The 20,309-nt window shown below is 39.9% G+C and overlaps 1 protein-coding gene across 2 annotated transcripts in view; it reads right to left on the minus strand.

The window, feature by feature from the left end:
* The window catches only part of myo10 (myosin X), a 107,203-nt gene that overhangs the window by 46,104 nt on the left and 40,790 nt on the right, over window positions 1-20,309 (minus strand). For both annotated transcript variants that reach the window (XM_063886277.1, XM_063886278.1), the window contains exon 3: window positions 11,803-11,961. In XM_063886277.1, the coding sequence (XP_063742347.1) occupies window positions 11,803-11,961 (159 nt within the window). The remainder of the gene's footprint in view (window positions 1-11,802; window positions 11,962-20,309) is intronic.

The raw sequence follows: 20,309 nt of genomic DNA on the forward strand, positions 1-20,309 counted from the left end.
GACCTCTGAAAGCAAACAGCCCTGTCAGTCTGCTGTCAGTCACAGCGTAATCACTGTGTAACGTCTAGTTTTGGTCCCACGGTGATGGATTTCACACCTTTTGCTTGTTTTCGTGAGGCCGGTTTAGTCCTCTCTACGGCAGCTTTTAGTACTGCTTCACTACCTGTGAGTAAAAAACCTATCCAGGTTTATTATACCACTGGAGCTTCAACGTAAAACAAGCAGCTACATCTCAAACAGAAGACTCCTTTTCCTCTTTATCGAGGTCAATCAGAAAACATTTCCAAATATTGTTTAGCTTGGATGAACAGAAATAAGACCAAGCCGGAGGTGAAACCGTGTCCAGCGCTCTGAAGAAGAGGGATCAGATGACAGCCATAATAACCCTAATTAGGGTTAATAGGCATGCCGATGCATAAAGCATGGAAAGAATACAAAGCAGTGAATCAGCCTGGTGATGCAAAGGCTTCATCTGGAGAGGTTAGTCAATCATTGGAAGCTCACTCAGCGTTTGACATTATGAATACAAGTACAACTCTGGTTTCAACTTCAGATGCACTTCAGTCACTTAATGCGCAGATAATATTTACATTTCTCCCAAATATGACATGGTGCTATCATATTATATGTACCAAACTACCTGTATCATAAGTAGAAGCACCAGTAGAAGTAGTTTGTAGTATTAGCTAGATTTTGCCTCGTGTTTTAGCAGAATACTGGATGAACCCCTCTTTCAGCAGAGCACACACAGTGAAATTGGTCCTCTGCATTTAACCCATCCAAGTACTAGGAGCAGTGGGCAGCTATTGTGCAGCGCCCGGGGAGCAATGGGGAGGGGGGATTGAAGGTGTCCGGTGCCTTGCTCAAGGGCACCACAGCAGGGCCTAGGAGGTGAACTGGGACCTTTCCAAGTAGCAGTCCACTTTCCATATTTCAAGTCTGTTCGGGGACTTGTACCGGCGACCCTACGATTCCCAGTCCAAGCCCCTACTGACTGAGCCACTGCTGGACAGAAAGGCTTGATACATCTGTTTTCTCAAAGATAAACTATGTTTTCATCATCTGGAAATCCCCTCAGCATGAAAAAAGGAAGAGCATCCATTAGTCCATCCTTCAGTAAATCTGTACTTCCTGTCTGTGGATTTTAGCTTCAAGCCCATTGGTTCCTCCTGAAGACATGGATCGGAAACTGATGACGTTCCTTTAACGAAAGGCTCAGCAATCTCCCGAAGCAGGTCGGCACAGTACTCATTGTTATATGCTTCTCAAACAGGAGGAAATTGTGGCAGGTGGAATTATTTTTAGCAGCCGATTAATACACGGTAAGGGCGGTGGTGGCAAAGTGGTTAGGGGCTTGGCTGGAAGGTCGAAGGTGCTACCGTGGTGTCCCGAGCGCAGGCACCGTTCCCTACACTGCTCCCCGGGCACCGTACATATGTCAGCCCGCTGCTCCTAACGTTAGGATGGGTCAAAAGCAGATTTCTTGAATTTCCCCACGGGGATTAATAAAAGTCATCTTTTCTTTCTTTACACAAACAGAAATTCTAACCATGAACTGGTCCCATCAATATAAAGGGCTTTCCTTTTCCTAACATATACCCCATACATTCACACGTCTCTGTTAACTCCCCCCCGTATAACATCCTGGTTAAACATCCTGTTCAAACAAGACATATCTCACATTGCAGAAGCAGGTATTCTGTTTCACCGTGGTGGAGGAGGACGTTTACTCCCTGGACTCTCCCGTACAAACGTCTTTATCACCTGCTCGTTAAACCCCTCATACAGACGCCCCACTGACCTACATCAGCCGCGGATGCAAATACATTTGAATGGCAGTTGAGGGCGGAGCATTTACATGACAAATACTGCGGACTATCCTGCCTGCGTATACAAATCAGCCAGAGAAAACGAGAGGTAGGGAGGGGGTGTTATAGCGCTGCACAGAGGATGATAAATCCCCATGAGTGTGTGTTATCTCTCAGACAGAGCGGCCTGTAAACACAGATCCCTGCGCAGGTGAAGGGCTCCGTTTGGGAATAAAAGCAGAGATGTCTGTCAGTGTAAACAGTTTACAGTCGCTCTGATCTGGATCATCACTCTCGGGTGAACCTCTATGCAGACGATGATGTAGTGTCCGTCTGTAACGCTTTTACTCGAGAGGTAATTTAAACTATGTGAGGAAGAAGACTTTTACAACAGCTGTTAGAGACAATCCTGCATGAGTTACAACATTAAAGTAGAGTTGAAAAATACCAGAGAGAGCTGGTTTAGGATTACCCTACGAGTCCTACATTTCATGCTGCTTTATTTGACCGTTTCTATTTGTATTTTATCTTGATTTATTTCCATCCATGGCATTTGTATTTAATGTTCTATCATGCCTTTTATATTTTCCTTAAATGTTGAATATCGAAATATATGAAAATAAACTTTGATTTAAAGAAATAGATAGAAAGTCAATGTGCAAATAGCAAACGTTAGTAACATACATCCCACAGGGGTGTCCAAACCTTTTTCACTGAGGGCCACATACAGGAAAACATGCAACGGGCTGGGCCCCTCACTCGAGGGGAGGTATTCTGCTTTATAGGTTAAATTACAATTCAGCAAAACCCATCAAATGTAGGTAAATGTGTGCATAATTATTATTCCTTAAAAACAGAAGCCTCCGATTGTGGGAAATAAGGGGAAATATGAAGGGTATAATTCAAGCCGCTTCTGTAAAGTCTTTATTAGAAAATGTTTCAACTTTAATTGACTGACTTTATTGAAACAGTGGGCGTATTAACACATGATAACTGTGTGATATATGTTCACATTTACATTTCAGAAAGACAATTTAAGAAAAGCACAAGCTTCAGGATTGGGCCGATTCCAAATGGACAACAGGCCGCATTTTGCCCCCGAGCCATAGTTTGGACACCCCTGACCTAGAGTATAAGTATAAAGAATGCTCAACATAACATACACAGAATCATTTATTACTCTAAAGTAGAGAATCTACAAAAAACAAATATAGGAAATAATCTGCAAACTATGACGTTGCTCAAAGTTGTGTCAGTTTCTAAAAACATGTATTAGGTTATTATTTTACTGCATTAATGACTTTAATGCAGATTTAATGTAAAAAAATCCTTTTATTTTTTGTATTAAATGGCGGGAGATAATACATTATTGTATAATCGTTCTATATTTGCTTATTTTTTACACCACAGTCTTCCTTCTGTGTTTATACAGTACATGCACCAAACTGCAAGACCATTTTTATCCACATAATTCTACCCAGTTTATTGTAATTAAATGAACACGTTGCAACATGAAGGGTAGTGATGATGAAGAGGAACTCAAACACATCTTCAGAGGTGAGGATTTAACACTCAGAAGACAGATTATAAGTACAGTATCACTTCAGTGTTTGACACGTATATCTAACACTCACCAGATAACGCCTCAGTGTGTTAGTGTCAAACTGGACTAAAGTGTGTGTGTCGCTCTATTAGAGGCTCAGTGTTTACAGAGAGGCGTCAGTCAGAGCTGACGGTGTAACTGTAGAGCAGAGGGAGGCGTGCGGACCTGTCCAAAAAAATAAGATCCCTCAGAGCCGGAGCCAGAGAAACACACTGACGGGGAAATGAAGACCAGATGGAGCAAAAAACTGGAGGATCAGATCCAGGGTCTCTGCACCCTGCATGACTGACGGCAGGAAATGTAACAGAGAGGAGTGGAGTGGGGTTGGGGGTGGGGGTGGGGGTGGGGGGGTCAGGCATGCAGCAGCAGTCCCTGAGTTACCGTGTCACAAAGACAAATTCCTGCATTTGTTATCCTTGGCGATTAAAGCGATGCTGATCCACAGTTCATGTTTAATATACCGCCGCTGACGGACGGAAAGCGAGCATCTGCTGAAGCTGTTCAGGACGGAGTGCACGTTCTCTTTGCTTATTTTAAATGACACAGGGCAGGTTGACAGGTTTCAAGGGGACATGAAACTTTCTCAAATATTGTTTTCATTTATTCATATTTTAGTTTTTTATTTAATTATTTTTATTTGAACTTTCGATGTTTTTATAGATATATTTTATGATTCAATAATTCATTAAAATGTTCTGATGATGGCTGGAGGGGTTGACACCAGAAGGGGATAAATAACACATCTGGAAGTAAGTCAGTTTTAAGAAAGTGCACTTGTTGATAGTTTTTTTTCCCGCTGCCGGTCCTAAACTGTGGAACGACCTCCCATTGCACATTAGATAAGCCCCTTCACTGCCCATTTTTAAAACTCGTCTTAAAACCCATTTCTATTCCTTGGCTTTTAACCCAGCCTGAGACTCTGTGTCTGCATTGGTTTCATTGGTCTTGTTGTTCTGATATTGTTTTTCTGTTTTGTGCTACGTGTTTTCATCCATGTGCAGCACTTTGTTTCAGCTGCGGCTGTTTTTAAAGGGCTTTATGAATAAAGTTGATGATGATGATAGATCGCTGCTCGTATTCCCAAATGTATTTCTCCTCATGAAATCCAACCCAAATCAAATGGCTGCTTATGCACATCCAGCAGAAACAGGGTCCTGTGTTTGGAGTCTTTTTGTTTGTGTTCATCTGATGAGTTTAAGTTTTTTTGCGGACGGAAACGACACCATGAGAGCGGGGAGAGTCGAAGAGAACAATACAGTTGTGGCCAGACAGATAAACACAAAGCTGAAACTCGCTGTGAGATTCATTCAGCTGATCATTCCAGTGCAACCAAAATGGAAGCCTCTGAGCCAAAGACAATATGTCTCCCAGATTCCAGACAAATGTGTTTTTCTGTTTGCAAGATCCATTAACAAATAACAGATGAATGAAAAACCAAAATTGACCGTAATTAGGGACAAAAAATGCTGCAAAACACTTTGAATGAAGCCACACATGCCATGATTTCTCTGTAATTCCACTAATGCCGTCATTTCTGCCCACTCTTTGTTAATATTTCCAACAAAACAGATCTGGGAAAACTGCTTTGAGAACTACTTCACACTGGAAGAAGTCGAGCTACAGAAAAATCAAAGTAAAAATAATCAAATTGACCAAGTAGTTTCTAACTTAGAGCACTTCTCCCCAACACTGCCAATGGGAAAGCATCCCCTCCTGGTCCAAACCACAGGAAGTGACATCATACAGAGGGTATTTGTGTATATATAGCCAACAGGAAATGACATGAGGAGGGTTTTTGGCTGGAGGGCAGTCGCTCCACATCTGACATTCATCAGGTCTGAAGCCTCTGAAATGTAAATGCACACATGCACACGTTCCGCTTCGATACAAAGCAAAGCGGCTTTGTGTTTCAGTGTGTCCACAGGGATTCAGTGTGTGGTCTGTAGGTGTGTGTGTTCAGGTGGAGAGCAGTTATCTACCGTGGGAAAACATGTCGGGGGATATGATGGAAATGCATGCAGGAATAAGCCTCACCTGGATCATGCATTTTGATATGTTGTTCGACAAAACAGCTTAAACGGAACAAAAAGGAACCATAAAATCAAAGAGGGAGGGTCTGTGCATGCCACATACATACGCTTCATGTTCTCTTTTGTTTGTTTTTCCATCCATTAACCACTCATCATCATCATTATCAGCTTGCATATCTAGCCATTAGCTCGAGGGCATTTTGACAGAGGGATGATTAGCATGTTCCTCGTCCACAGGCTCGATTGTAATCTGGTTTCCTACATTCCAGATTTCCGCAGCATGCTTTAAACCTCTCAGTTATGAGCTGGGAGTTTGTAAAGTGGAGCGGCCGGCTGTCGCAGTCCGTCAGCAGACATATGGAGACTTAATATTCAAATAATCCCAGCGGGTCAGGAGGCTGATCCTGTTTGTGAAGAAACTGAACGAGTTGGCAGCGTTAGAAATAAAAAAAAGGGGATAAGACAGAGTAGTTTGTTCTTTATATCCCGTGTAAAGCATGGAGAAGAACAAACCTTCCACCATCACAGCCAGCATCTTTAATCTAAGTTAAAAAGGGGCTTTTTTTTCTGTGAAGCAAATCAAGATATTTGTGACACAATGAGGCTGCAAATAACAATAACTACGGACTAATTGTTTTATATATTGTCCTTAAGTCGTGAGGAACGTTCTCCAATGTCGTGGAACTAGAAGTTACTTTCTTAAAGTACTTTGAGATGAATCGATTTATGGTTTTACATTTCAGGAAAATAGAAATAGAATATATTCACTTGAGTGTGAGTCTAATATCTGCCGTTATTTTTCTGTTGAATCCACTTTTATCGATCCACAATTAGGCCGCTATTTCTTACAGTTCAAGCAGAAGTGAGACCGGAGTGTGTGAGTGCTACACACTCCTGTGTGCTGTAAGTTAAGACACATCACAAAGGGACGGAGCGCCTGCCATCAGTCAAACAATGAGCGCCTGCATTTTAAATATACGGTACAAACGGTTTGGGAAGGAATAAAAAGGTCTTGATTTAAAAGACCCCCTGCTGTGAAGAGAGAAACAGAAAGGAGTGCGTGTGTGTGTGTGTGTGTGTGTGTGTGTGTGTGTGTGTGTGTGTGTGTGTGTGTGTGTGTGTGTGTGTGTGTGTGTGTGTGTGTGTGTGTGTGTGTGTGTGTGTGTGTGTATGTAAGGAGCATGAAGACAAGACAAATATTGATGGGGGTTAGAAGGAAAAAGAACAGCGTGTGATAGAAAAATGAGATGAGAGAGGGACAGTATCGGGGTACAGAGCAAGCCAGAGATTCCTGTGTGTGTGTGTGTGTGTGTGTGTGTGTGTGTGTGTGTGTGTGTGTAGTCTTTAGAGCTGCTGTGATTGTAACCAGCTGTGCTGTCAAATGATGGCCTCACTCGTCTCATCGACAGATTCCAGTGTAGCGAGACGCACACACACACACACACACACACACACACACACACACACACACACACACACACACACACACACACACACACACACACACACACACACACACACACACACACACACACACACACACACACACACACACACACACACACACACACACACACACACACACACACACACACACACACACACACACACTTCCATGTTTAGCTATGGAATGCTATAGAACAATTTAGCACTGGTAGCTCCACAGCTGAGCTAAAATTGAATGTTTTTTCCCAGCAGAATCAACAGAACCAGCAGAACCTGCAGAATTAACAGAACCAGCAGGAACCAGCAGAACCAGCAGGAACCAACAGAACCAGCAGAACCAACAGAACCAGCAGAACCAACAGAACCAGCAGAACCAGCAGGAACCAGCAGGAACCAGCAGAACCAGCGCCTCGAAACACAGCAGGTTTCTAAACTCCTTCAGATTTTTTGTCAAACAGATATATAACATCACAGGAAAGGTCTGATTGTTTAGGCGGTGATGTGTTTCTTATTTTCACATCAAACCCATTTTTTCTCACGGTACTTTTCCATACATCACAGATCCATGGCGTCTGAGGTATTGTAGACATGACGGTTCCGAGTAATAATTCCATCAGCCGCTCTTTAGAGAGCAGCACAGGACGTGAGAGCCGCCCGGTGTCCCGAGGAAACGTCTCTTTCTCGGGCTCTTTGCTGAACTCATTAGCCCTCTTCATTTAATTCTCTCAGAAACCTGCAGGGGTGCTTTCAGGAATCCGGGGCCCCTGACTGGTTACGACTCGGGCCCCTCACGCTGATGCGTTTGATTTCACGCATCAGTCCGTCACCTCACCTCGACCTGCCCTCCTCCCCACAGGAGACCCTTTACCTGAGATTCACCCACAGAGTTACTGCGCCATTAAGGTCAGAAAGAGCTGATCACACACACACACACACACACACACACACACACACACACACACACACACACACACACACACACACACACACACACACACACACACACACACACACACACACACACACACACACACACACACACACACACACACACACACACACACTAGTGATCTGCAGCTTTTTATCGTAGAAATCTAAATCACTTTTTTCCCGGGGAAATTAATTGCTCCATTTGAGAAAAATATAAAAGAAAAGTTTGGAAATAAATTATAAAAATAAATATAGATATAAAATGATTTTAAAAAATCTTTTAAAAAGGAAAAAATAAAGGAATTAAAAGTCCATTTAAATTAAAAGGTCCAGTAAAAGATCAAATTAATCAAATTAAATAAATTAAATACAAATAAAAATTAAAGTTAAAGTCAAAATAAAAATGTAATAAAATGTAATTAAATGAAAAATGTATATCAAGAAGATAAAGTCCAGATACAATGATCCTGTATTGCATGGTTTGAAAGGGGTTTGGCTGCTGATGGTGAAGGCCTCTTCACAACAACACTGTGCTGACACTGTCCTCTGTCACTGAAGGCGCTGACTTTGGAAAGAGAAACACATGTGACACGATTTGAAGATTTCCTGGAGAGTCTCAGCAGTCCACACTGATGTCCAGAGGTGAGGACAGAAACCTGGCAGGAGCTGAGAGCTGAGCGGAGGACAGTAAACTGCAGCTCAGTGATACAATCCAGACACAGAGCATCTGCAGTCAGGTGAGAGGTTAATTACTGGATGTTACTTTGAAAAACAGATTCATAGAGAAGTCTGTGAGCGGGCCTCTAAATTGTCTCTCAATGGATAACCGGGACATTTCAGTATTAGCATTACAGCGTGTGGCATCTTCATTAATTTGCTGCTAATTTTCTATAAAATGTATGGACGGTTTCCTCTTCATTTTTTAAGCTAGAAAAAGGACCAACATTTTGTGACTTTTTAGATATTTATTTATATATTTTTAATGCAACATTAATTTGAAACTGTTTAAAAAAATAAAAACAAAGACAAATAAATTGTTATGTTATAATAAATTAAACCATTTTTTAAAAGCTGTTACTCCAGAGAAAAATTGCTTTGAATAACTGTACCGAAACATTAATGTAATTTATCTGTATATATTTATTTTAAGTATTTTAAGTATTTTATTTCATATATTTTACATATTTTATTTAATTTATTTAATTTAATTTATTAATTTGATTTATTTTATATATTTCATTTATATATTTTAAGTATTTAATTTATTTTATTCATTTATTTATTTTATATATTTTAAGTATTTTATTTCATTTCATATATTTTACATATTTTATTTAATTTATTTTATTAATTAATTAATTAAATTTATTTTATATATTTCATTTATATATTTTAAGTATTTCATTTATTTTATTCATTTATTTATTTTATATATTTTAAGTATTTTATTTCATATATTTTACATATTTTACATATTTTATTTAATTTATTTATTAATTTATTTTATTTTATATATTTCCTTTTTATATTTTAAGTATTTAATTAATTTTATTAATTTTCAGTATTTTATTTCATATATTTTATTTATTTTCAGTATTTTATTTCATATATTTGATTTATTTAGCAGATTACTTGAAAGACTGTGGTTGGCTCTGTTTCCTAAAGCCTTCCCCTGGGGTTAATACATCCCAATCCATCATAACCTCTGTTTGAATCTTTCTAGTTTGCAGACTTTCTAGACCGAACACCAAGAACAAATCCAGTCAGAGTGGAGATTTGGGTCGACGGTGATGCAATGATTGGATAATTTCTACCATACGGGAGCATTCAGCGGTGATTAGAGTAATGGGAGTGCGTCTGTCGGAGGTTACCGTGGAAAACACAGAGCTGCCTTTGTCACAGCAGTGTTTCCTGCAGACAGAAAGTGCTGCCTCAGGTTTGTTCATCAGGACAGAAACACACTACTCCCCAGCAGTGTGAACCTGGAAATGTACCCCAAAGTTTGATGGTGGAAATGTATAGCAGGGTCCTGAGCACATAGACACTGCCGGATGCTATCGTGCATATATTGGCCAATTTGCCACAATTAGCATACCACTTTTTATTTACTGTGTGCTAATGCTAATTAATGCAGCTTGTGCTAATTGTGCGTTTGGACAACATATGCAGGTTAGCATCCTGCAGTTTCTACGTGCTGGGGACCCCTACTATACAGTTCTATCATAAAACTTTGGGGTCCCCACGACACAGTGATGACGGGATGTGTCCTGCATCTTCCTTTGTCCTCATCATACAGTAGTATTTCCCAGAATCCTTCACTGTGACGGGGTCAGCGGGAACAGAGGCACTTTGTTTGCTAACTCTCTCACCGTGTAAAGCAGGACAGGCTGGAAGGAATTACCTACTTAGCACATGGAAGTAACATTCACACCGTTTTGAGTAACTCTACCTGAGTATTGCCATTGTATGCCTGTCTATATTTCTACTGTACTACATTTTAGAGGCCAATACTCTACCTTTGATCTAATCCTGACCCTATGATTCTGAAATGCTCCCTTACCGTATCAAGCACTTTTACTTTGGGTACTTTTTGATGCCAATACTTTTATTTAAAGGAGCAATATTGTGCTTTTTGTGGTTAATTGAACATCCAAAAAGGCTAAATATCTCTCTTATGTTTGGGTTTTATCACCTGGACAGACTTTACACACACCATTAAAGCTCCAATTAGAAAAGTTAGGCCTCAAATTGTATTTAAAAGTGAAAAATTAAACTGAATACTGTATTCAAAAGAATGAGCAAATGAATCGAAATGATATTAAATCTGAAAGGAAATAACTTTTCATGCTCTTTTTGTTCAAATAAGTTGTGTTTTTCAGTTCAAGATCAAAGCATGAACTCTTAGTATGATTTATTTTGTTCAAATGATCAAAAAATGAGCTTCTATTGACCAAAAACGCTTAAATAGTCCAAGTTTTTAAGTTTTATGCAGGAAATGATCTCCTGAAAAGTTTCTAGAAGGAGTCGTCAGACAGGTTTGTATTTTCTTGCTGTCTGCACATGAGTCTCTGCACATTGTGTACAGACAATCAGGTTCATAAGTGTGTTTCAGCGCCCGGAGCTGAACCTTCCCTGTAATGAATCAGAGACAGACACTCTACTGACTGGATGTCCACGGGGAGACATGTCTCAGTTTGCATCCCGGATCCTGAACAACAACGAGGAGGATCTTTCTGACCGAGACATCAGCTTCTCTATCTGCCTGCGTCCGGAGGCTATGTCTGCAGAAACAGGATTCTGCAGAATGATGGGAGGCTTTTTAATCCCTCAAGTCATAATTCTTACGAAAAAGGATCGGGTTTTTGAGGGCCTCGAGGTGCACGGAAAGGCGTGTTTTGCCACACTTGTCAGGGGGTAAAACATTTATATTTTAGGGGTCGCGTTCTTGGGTTGTGGCCAAAAAGGCTCTCTATAGCGGCCTTTGCAAAGTTTCTAAAATGAGCCCCTCGCTCAGGTTTCACTTGTATGAAATGGGAGGTTTAAGAAGCAGATTTATACTTTCCCCTAATAAAGAAATCAAAAATATAAAATCAAAATCAAAATTTCTGCAACAGAATTTGAAATAAAATTAAAATAAAAGTAATTAAAAATATAAACAAATAAAAAATGTAAATAAATAATAATAAAAAAAGGAAAATAAAAATAAAATAAATAACGAATAAATTAAATTTAAAAAATACTCAAAGATTATTTAGAAAAGGCGACTTCCACCATTGCATCTGGAAAGCCTGCACAATGTTGTAACATCCACTTAAGAGGCCAGATTCATTCATTCATCGCTTCAAGGAATACACGAGATCCATTGGACAAAAATTCAAGACGGACCAAAAGGTCCAAATCAAAAATCCTCCGTCAGAAGAGTTCAGATTAACCTTGAATCAGTTATTGACGCATTAGCATTGGTGTTATCCTGCAGGAAACTCACGTAGATGTGTCTCTGCTGGTAGCGCAGGAACAGGTTGTGCATGATGGCTCCGTCATGAAGGTCCTCCAGCGTGGACATGTCCTCCACCCCCCCGATGCTGCTGTGGTGCATGGGCTGCACCTTCTGTCTGCTGAGAGCATTCTGCTTGTAGGTGTACACCTGCAGCGGGGACATAGACAGAGATGGACGTTTCAATCATGTATGAAGAAACAGAGAAATGGGGTCTGTTTGCAACTTCTTGTTTAAGTCTGGCTAATTTTTACTCGGCCAGATGTGCATGTTTTACATCTTAGTTTTAATGTTCAAATGTCTATCTGTTCGGCTCATTTATGACCAAGTGAGCCGGTCCAGAACAGATCAAATTCCTCCAGCAGAGTCTCAGTAAAACAAAAGTGTATCCAAACTTACAGAAGCTCTGAAACTGTTAAATAATGACATGATACAGATCTACACACGATTTAACTCGAATGATATTCTCTTCTGAGGGAGGAACCAGGGGTAAAGATCACACGATTACAAACACATATTTCTGTGTTGCAGTAATAATGATAGGAAACAGCTGGGGGAAGAAGCTGGACACAGACTGACAAACATTAAGACACACAGCAAGATTACGCTCTATGGTTGATGTTAAAATGATTAAAACCAGATCACACTGTTGCATGAAGATCCTGAGATTGAGCAGAAGTTGTTTTAATCCTGCGACAGCCTTTCTTTGGAGGAAGACGATATGTTAAAGGAGGTGAAACATCCCGACGGACAGATTATATTTCATGTTCCTGCAGGAGATTTAAATGAAAGCGAGCCTGCCGGTTAGAAAAACACTCCCCCGGCTGCAGCGCAGGAATGTTAACCGAGTATAAGAGGAGCGAGGCAGGTGGAGGTGAAATGAGGCAGGGGAGGAAAGAGATCCTGAATCCTTTACCTGCTGAGTAAAACAAGCGTCCCCTTTCAGGACACACTCTAAAGGAGAATCAGATTGTACTTCTTCTGCTGGGGTTCAGAAAGCCCTGATATTTGAATGCTTCAACAGATTGTTTTATCAAATATTTATCTAGTTTGATAAAAGCGTTGTTTTTTTGCATGATCTGCACAGAGGTCGATACTACATGCACACATTTTCAATTCAAAATAGTAAACCTGTTCAGCATTTACAAACCAACATCCTATAAAGAGTGTTTATTTGACTTTATGTTTTAAATATATTTTATCTTAATTTCATCTTTTTCATTTACTATATTTTATTCTTGTATTTGTTTTATTTCTATTCTATATTATTTAGCTTCTGTCTTTAGTATTTACAATCTATTATCCTTTTAAGTGTGGGGAATCCAGAGGATATCAGTAAATATTTGGAGTAAAATATAAATTCCCAAGCAAGAACGAAAGGCAAAACACTTTGGGAAGAGTCTGAAGTTTCCTAAAAAGCTAAGTTTAATGCCAGAATATCAGCAAACCTGCACCACTGTCTTGCACTATTTTACTTATTATTCTATTATTATTTTATTATTATTTTATTATTATTTTTTATTATTTTACTTATTATTTTACTTATTATTTTATTATTATTTTATTATTATTTTACTTATTATTTTATTATTATTTTATTATTATTTTACTTATTATTTTATTATTATTTTATTATTATTCTATTATTATTTTTTATTATTTTATTATTATTCTATTATTATTTTATTATTATTTTATTATTATTTTATTATTATTCTATTATTATTTTATTATTATTTTATTATTATTTTACTTATTATTTTATTATTATTCTATTATTATTTTACTTATTATTTTATTATTATTTTATTATTATTTTACTTATTATTTTATTATTATTTTATTATTTTAATTTCATTCATTTTTTTATTTACTTAAAAATATTTGAAAAATAGTGCAGTTATTTTATTTGTCTTTTTTGCACTCTTTGTTTGTCTTAATACAATAAAATCTTTAAATTTCAACAGTTTGAATTTCAATCCCAGGTTATATTCCTCTTCTGCTTCCTCAGAAAAACAACACAGTACAACCTGGTTTTGAGGAAAGTAAACAAGTGCAGGTCATCTGTCTCAGGAGCAGAACACTAACCTTCCTCTCCTGGTTTGTACAAAACTAAACTCCTCACAGCTCAGAGTTCCTGTCACCTTCCTCACGGGTGACGTACGGTTTATATATCTGAGGTGAACATGACCCTGGGCTGTAAATAAACTCTGTGTGAATCCAACAATGAGTCAAACCCAGAGATAATAGCCTCCAGTATTCATATTATGTCTCTCCTTTCTCTCTATCTGTCCGGCGGAGTTTTAGCCTTCTGGCCACTTCAACTTATTACAAGTTACAAGAGAATTTCACATTTTAGTCAAAACATTTCACATGAGACTCAACATCAGTATCAGGAGGAGACAGGTCCTCTTGAAATATGACTACAGAGTTAAAAGAAAAACATCCCGAATCATCAAGAGATAAAATATCAGAGGAATATTCTTCAAGTAGGTTTGAAACAAAGGCACTAAATGAGTTCAAACTTCAGCTTTTACTCAGACAAATGACATAAAAGTAACTCTGATTATTCCCTCGTGTACACCCCGAAATAACAGCGATTCAAAACTTCAGTAAACAGAGAAATTAATATGAAAGATGAGTTCAAATCCAAGAGATTTTGATGATGTTTAACGGGAAAGAATCTGAATAAATATCATAAAGGTTATAAATAATCCTGAGTGCTTTGAGTATTAAACAGGTGAGTAACTGCACAGGTTACACAGCTGAAGTATGAAGTACAGCTGATTTTATTGCACAGTTTAAAATGGTTTCAGCTTCGATAGTGAAGTTAGTCCAGTTCTTAAACCGCCCTGACTTTAGACAAAGAGGCTATTCTTCTGCTTTAGACAACATACCATGCCCCGGGGCAGTCCTGTTTGGAAACAGAAGAGCCGCTGAGGTTAATTAATAGGAGAGCTCACATTATCACGCTCAGCAGGGGGTCTGCAGCCTGCAGGACCCACGGTTTAACTTAGGGGTGGGGGCGGCCTCAGTTAATCAATGTGTAATGTCTAAAGTGAAGGCATCACAGACTCTGTTTCTGGCTCCTTGGCTGTGGCTCATATATTTACATTCTGTAGTTCTTGTGTGAGGTTTTACTCCGTCAGACTTTAACCACGTCGGCTTCGGGTTGGAAAAAGGAGAGCAGCCAAGAGACAGCCGTTTCAACCTTTTCCACAAACAGCAACACCACAAAGAATATTCAATAACACAGGGAGGAGGACGGGCTTGTCTCACTCTGCACTGTTCTGTGGATTACAGATTGTTTAAATGAAAAAGTTTAAGGTCTGAGAAAACTCCACCAATACCAACAGGTCAGGAGGAAAGTATTGGTCACTTCAGAAGTATCTGTAAACCGCCTGGGAGGTCCGGTAAATATCTCCTCTTCTAATTTTAGCCGGACAATCAGCTGTTGTATTCCCTGAGTCACTTAAGACTGTTTTCCAAAAGCAGCTTCCAGACAACACGTTTTCCTCAGCTGTCTCCTCTGAGGTCTTCAGGGAAAATAGCTAAAACAATAGCGGTCACCAAACAGTTCATGTTGTGGTTCGACGTGAGGACTTCAAATAAGTGTGTCAGTTTGAGTTTATGGCTTAGCCGAGGCCAATAAAACACCCAGTTATCCGACAGTCCAGCGTGTTGAGATCTAACACTGCTTCCCCTTAACAGACATGCTGTCCCCACCATAATCACTCATGATACCTCTAGTTCCCCAAATTAACAGAGCGGCATGAAGGAACATGTGATCTAAATAAACAACCGACCGACAGATTAAATCATTTAACTGTAAAATGAATCTCAGAAACACACACACACACACACACACACACACACACACACACACACACACACACACATTCTGGTCGTTGACCCGCTGTGACCGAGCGACTCAGGGCGACTCTTCCTGAAGAAAGCTGGTCTCTGTCTGAGGAGTCAATCACATCTGACCCCCCCCCAACAACAAACACACACACACACACACACACACACACAACACACACACACACACACACACACACACACTAATACAACACCCCCCCACATGCATCCTGCCAGGCCTCATTCATCACATTCCTGCTTCAGTGACGCTTCACTGGGAATCTGAACGTCACAGAAACGCATTCACGCGGAGGAAATGTGATCGACTGTTTTGGACAGAGCGTCATCACAAGCTGCAGGATCTGATCGGGGTTTTTATATTGAAAATAAAGCTGAGCTGAAATACAAAGTCTGTTGCTCCCGTTTGGTCTTAACATCGGGGGTCAACACAGGAGGACGAGGCTCTCACCTTTCAGCCCAGTTTGTTGTTTTAGTTTCTCTGTGATGATTACAGATTCTGGGTGTAGCACTGGCAAAAGAAAACCCATTACATTAAATAGCTTTTACTGTTGTTTATGGTTTTAAACAAATCTACCTTTATGTGTCGCCAATAACGAACCCCTAAAACTTTTGAAATCCTCATTTTATGTTGAAAACTCACAAAGACACACAGAGTTCATTTCTGGTGTTTTGTCTACATGTGTATTGAATAATGGGTGTTGCTGACCTTGTTGTGTGCGAACAGCTGTTGTACAATAACATTTTGCATTATAAAATGCCCTTACAGCCTGAATACACAAGAGACAGGCCATTGTTTGGAGCAAGTTGTGAGAATGTGTGTGTTCAGCAGCATTTTATGGTTATTTACTTCTTTTTAAAACCAGCACACACATACATACCTAAGGGGGGGATAAATGGTCATGTGATAGCGAGATGGATCGGGTACTGGTTTAGTCCAAGTGCTTTAAAGTTTTAAAACAAAAGACCTTGATCGAGGCAAGACAAGAACCCTCAGTCTGAGCTGTTAACACAGAGGAACGCTGCTGTCTGAAATATAATTTTAAGCTGTAGCATTACGATCTCCTTTCACTGGAGGCCCAAACAACGGACAACATCTGTCCGCCTCCCTGTCTTTTTGTCATGGACAGTACAGCAGTACAGTCGGGCCTCAGCCGGGGACAGGATTTTTCTTTGGCTTTGTCCTAATTAGGTTTCTAATTGGTCCAGTTGTCCGTGTGAAGCCTTGGAAAACAAAGCCGTGGGGCCCGGACGCTGAGCCTGTAGCGACAGATGCTAACAGGAGTAAATCTGCGAGGAACAAAGACCATCAGACAGCTTCAGGGTTACTGCTGTCACCTCGGTGCTACAGGCTCTGCTCTGGGATCAGTTCTGCTGTTCTCACTTATGTGGACCAGGGAAGAGAATTTACACTTACTGTATGTTCAGGCAATTAGAAGAACATTAACCAGAGCAGATTAAGATGCAGGACAAAGGAAAATATCAACTGTTTTTCATATTTCTCTAAAGTTGTTTCCAACAAACACCAGAAAATAAATGATTTAATAATGAAACAAATTACAAGGAATTGGTTGAAAGTTGAAACTTTTTTGGGCCAGTGCCTTTAATATAGTGCAGTTCAGAAACGGGGAGACAGAGGGGAGGGGCGAAGGGACTCAGGTCGGATTCAAACCTTGGTCCACCGCATTGGGATCAAACCCCAGCGTACGGCCGCCTGCTCTACCCACCGAGATATACGACGAAAGATAAAACCTTCAAACTCAAAACAGAATAATCTGTAAATGAAATAAAGACAATGGAAAAGTAAATATTTCTAATGACAAATGGAAAAACTGGTGACAGTTATTAATGCATGGTAAATAATTTAACTATTCATCCACCTGTCTTTGAAAGCCTGAAGATAAGGATGACAGCTTTTTATTTATTAATTTAACTATTTATTTATTATTCCTCATTTTTTCTATATTTTCCAGACTTGTTATTTTACTTTTTTATTGAATGTATTTAAATGTAGCTGTATATGCTCCGTCATCATTATTTTCTTTCATGATTTCTAAAAATAACAAGCTTTCACAGAAGGATAATCAAAACTAAAAACCAAACACCTTTTTTAACGCTCCTGTTTCTTCTTGATTTTTAAGAATTTTCCATTAAAAAAAAAGGTAATTTCTCTCAGATTTTTGTCCCAAATGTGTTCAAATTAATGGATGTGAGGCCTTCTCCTTTGCCACAACAGTCCCTCCACCTGTCAGGTGCGGCATATCAAGTGTCTGCTTAAACAGCTGATTATTAAACAGGTGTGCCTTACAATGCTCCCAATAAAAGGACTCCAACCCTAAAATGTGCAGGATTTATTTTGAAAACATCTTTTTGTTGTGACTCCAAACAATGGATTTCATAAAGGACAGGTGTTCACTATCCACATTTTCAGACAGTTGTTGACCTTACTAAAGACTTGAATGTGTGTGTAGAAACTGTAAGAGGTTTTGAGGGTCAATGCACCCTTTAATATCAGCCTGCTGTGTTTTCTGTGTGGGTGAATGTGTCGCCGGGGGGTTGCGGGGTCTCCTCGTCTTGCTCTGGTTTCGTTGTTTTTGACTGCGCAGACAGAGCTGACTGCAGGACAATGCAGCGGGAGATGAATGGTGATTCAAAGAGCAGCTGCTGCTTTTGATGATGATGGAGGCGGGGGAATAAAGCTTGAGGCGAGTGGAAGAGTTACCTGTTCACATCTGAGAGAAAGAGTGAGGGGCAGCGAAGGGGGGGTTGGGGCTCAGTTTCATTCCTGTTATGACGAGCGCGATTTTTCTTGAATGTTATGAAGGGATTATATTCCTTTGGCTGTTTAGGGTCAGCTTGTTAACACACCTGAAGTGTCTGGACTGGGCTAAGCTGGACTGGGCTAAGCTAAAGGTGGCTAATGTTGGGCTATAAAGGAACTACAGCACGGTCACATGACTTCACGTCACCACCGCTAAGCTAAAGGCGGCTAATGTTGGGCTATAAAGGAACTACAGCACGGTCACATGACTTCACCTCACCACCGCTAAGCTAAAGGCGGCTAATGTTGGGCTATAAAGGAACTACAGCACGGTCACATGACTTCACGTCACCACCGCTAAGCTAAATTGTTGCCCGTACTGAATAGTAGCGTGCTTCTCTGATTGGACAGGATTTTTCCACTAAGAGCAACTTCTTCCCTGAACAGGCGTCTCCAGTTACACACAGACCAAAACAAACCAACCTAATTTGTATCATGAGTTCTGGTCCTTTCCCTGTGTGGCTCTTCTCCTATGAGGCTGCTCCCTTGCTATGACACTCATCTCACTGTTTGTAGTGAAACATATTGAAAGCAGCTAATGCTAATAGCCCGTAAAGCTCCTAAACAGATTAAGAGTGACAGTCTGGAGCTCCCTTTATTTCCCAACACTGAGCTGAGCTAATTAAAAGCTTCCGGTCCATCTGGGCCAACAAAACAACAAACACAACAACGTGTCATTTAATAACCCTGAACACAGCAAGTAGAGCCTGTTTACAGCAAATAAAGGAGTGGATCATTACAAATATTAAACTTAATTAGGGTTTTTAATTGCATAGAGGATAGAACATGAGAGGGAAGCAATGTAAATAGTGAAGAAATTAGAAAACACAACTAAAACAGAAGCAATTAAGAGACAATAAACCAAAAGGAGATAAGGGAATTAAAGACACAGAGAGACAGTTAAAGAAGACGAGACAGACAGAAGGAACAGGAGGAGATAACATGGAGGAGCAGATTAAGAAAGGGACTGAAGACAAGAGAGGAATCAAAGGGAAACAACAAGACACAACCAGGAGCAGACAAACAAAAGACAAAGGACAACACAGAAACAAAGAGAGGAGCAAAATGACTTCACATGAGAAGAGATATGAAGAGGAAACAAGAGGATTAGAAACAAGAGCCGGTACAAGAGGGGAACGTGATCAGAAAGGATTGAAGAAGGCAAGCGCACACATCTCTACGAAGGACAACTTGTTTCCACGTCTGTTTGTTTACAGCTTTGAGCTAAACGCTAACATTAGCATGCTATCAAGCAGGTCATGTTCACCCTGTTTGTTTACCCCGTGAGCATGCTAACGTTTGCTAATTAGCCGTAAACACAACGTTGGCCTACAGCTAAAGGTCTTTACATACCGGAGGACACACGAAAATGCATGAAAATCACCTGTGAATATATTATTTTTGAGGGACTTTTATTGTGAAAGGTAAGATGGGAAGAAGATCTGGATTTCAAAATAAAGACGTTGCTCTTTCACTGCATCATACTCTCTTGACAGAGACACGTTTAAGACCTTGTGTTGCAGGTGTTCGGCCATCGAACAAAAACATGGTTAGATTCAGAAGACCTCCTATGTCCTTAAATGTATCCTGAGGGGAAATGAATATCTAAACAATAGGAATGACGGAGATCATGTCAACATCATGCAAACTTTGCTAACAACAGCAACACACTTCCTCTAGTGGGGGTGCAGCCTGTGTGGAGGGTCGTTACCGTCGGTGAGCAGCAGGTCCAGCAGAGTCTCTCAGTGAGTTGGAGCCAGGAGATAAGAATGTCTTAATCTGCCGGTAAATCTGCTGC

The sequence above is a fragment of the Eleginops maclovinus genome, chromosome 6 (genome assembly GCF_036324505.1).
Source record: "Eleginops maclovinus isolate JMC-PN-2008 ecotype Puerto Natales chromosome 6, JC_Emac_rtc_rv5, whole genome shotgun sequence".
Taxonomy (NCBI): Eukaryota; Metazoa; Chordata; class Actinopteri; order Perciformes; family Eleginopidae; genus Eleginops; species Eleginops maclovinus.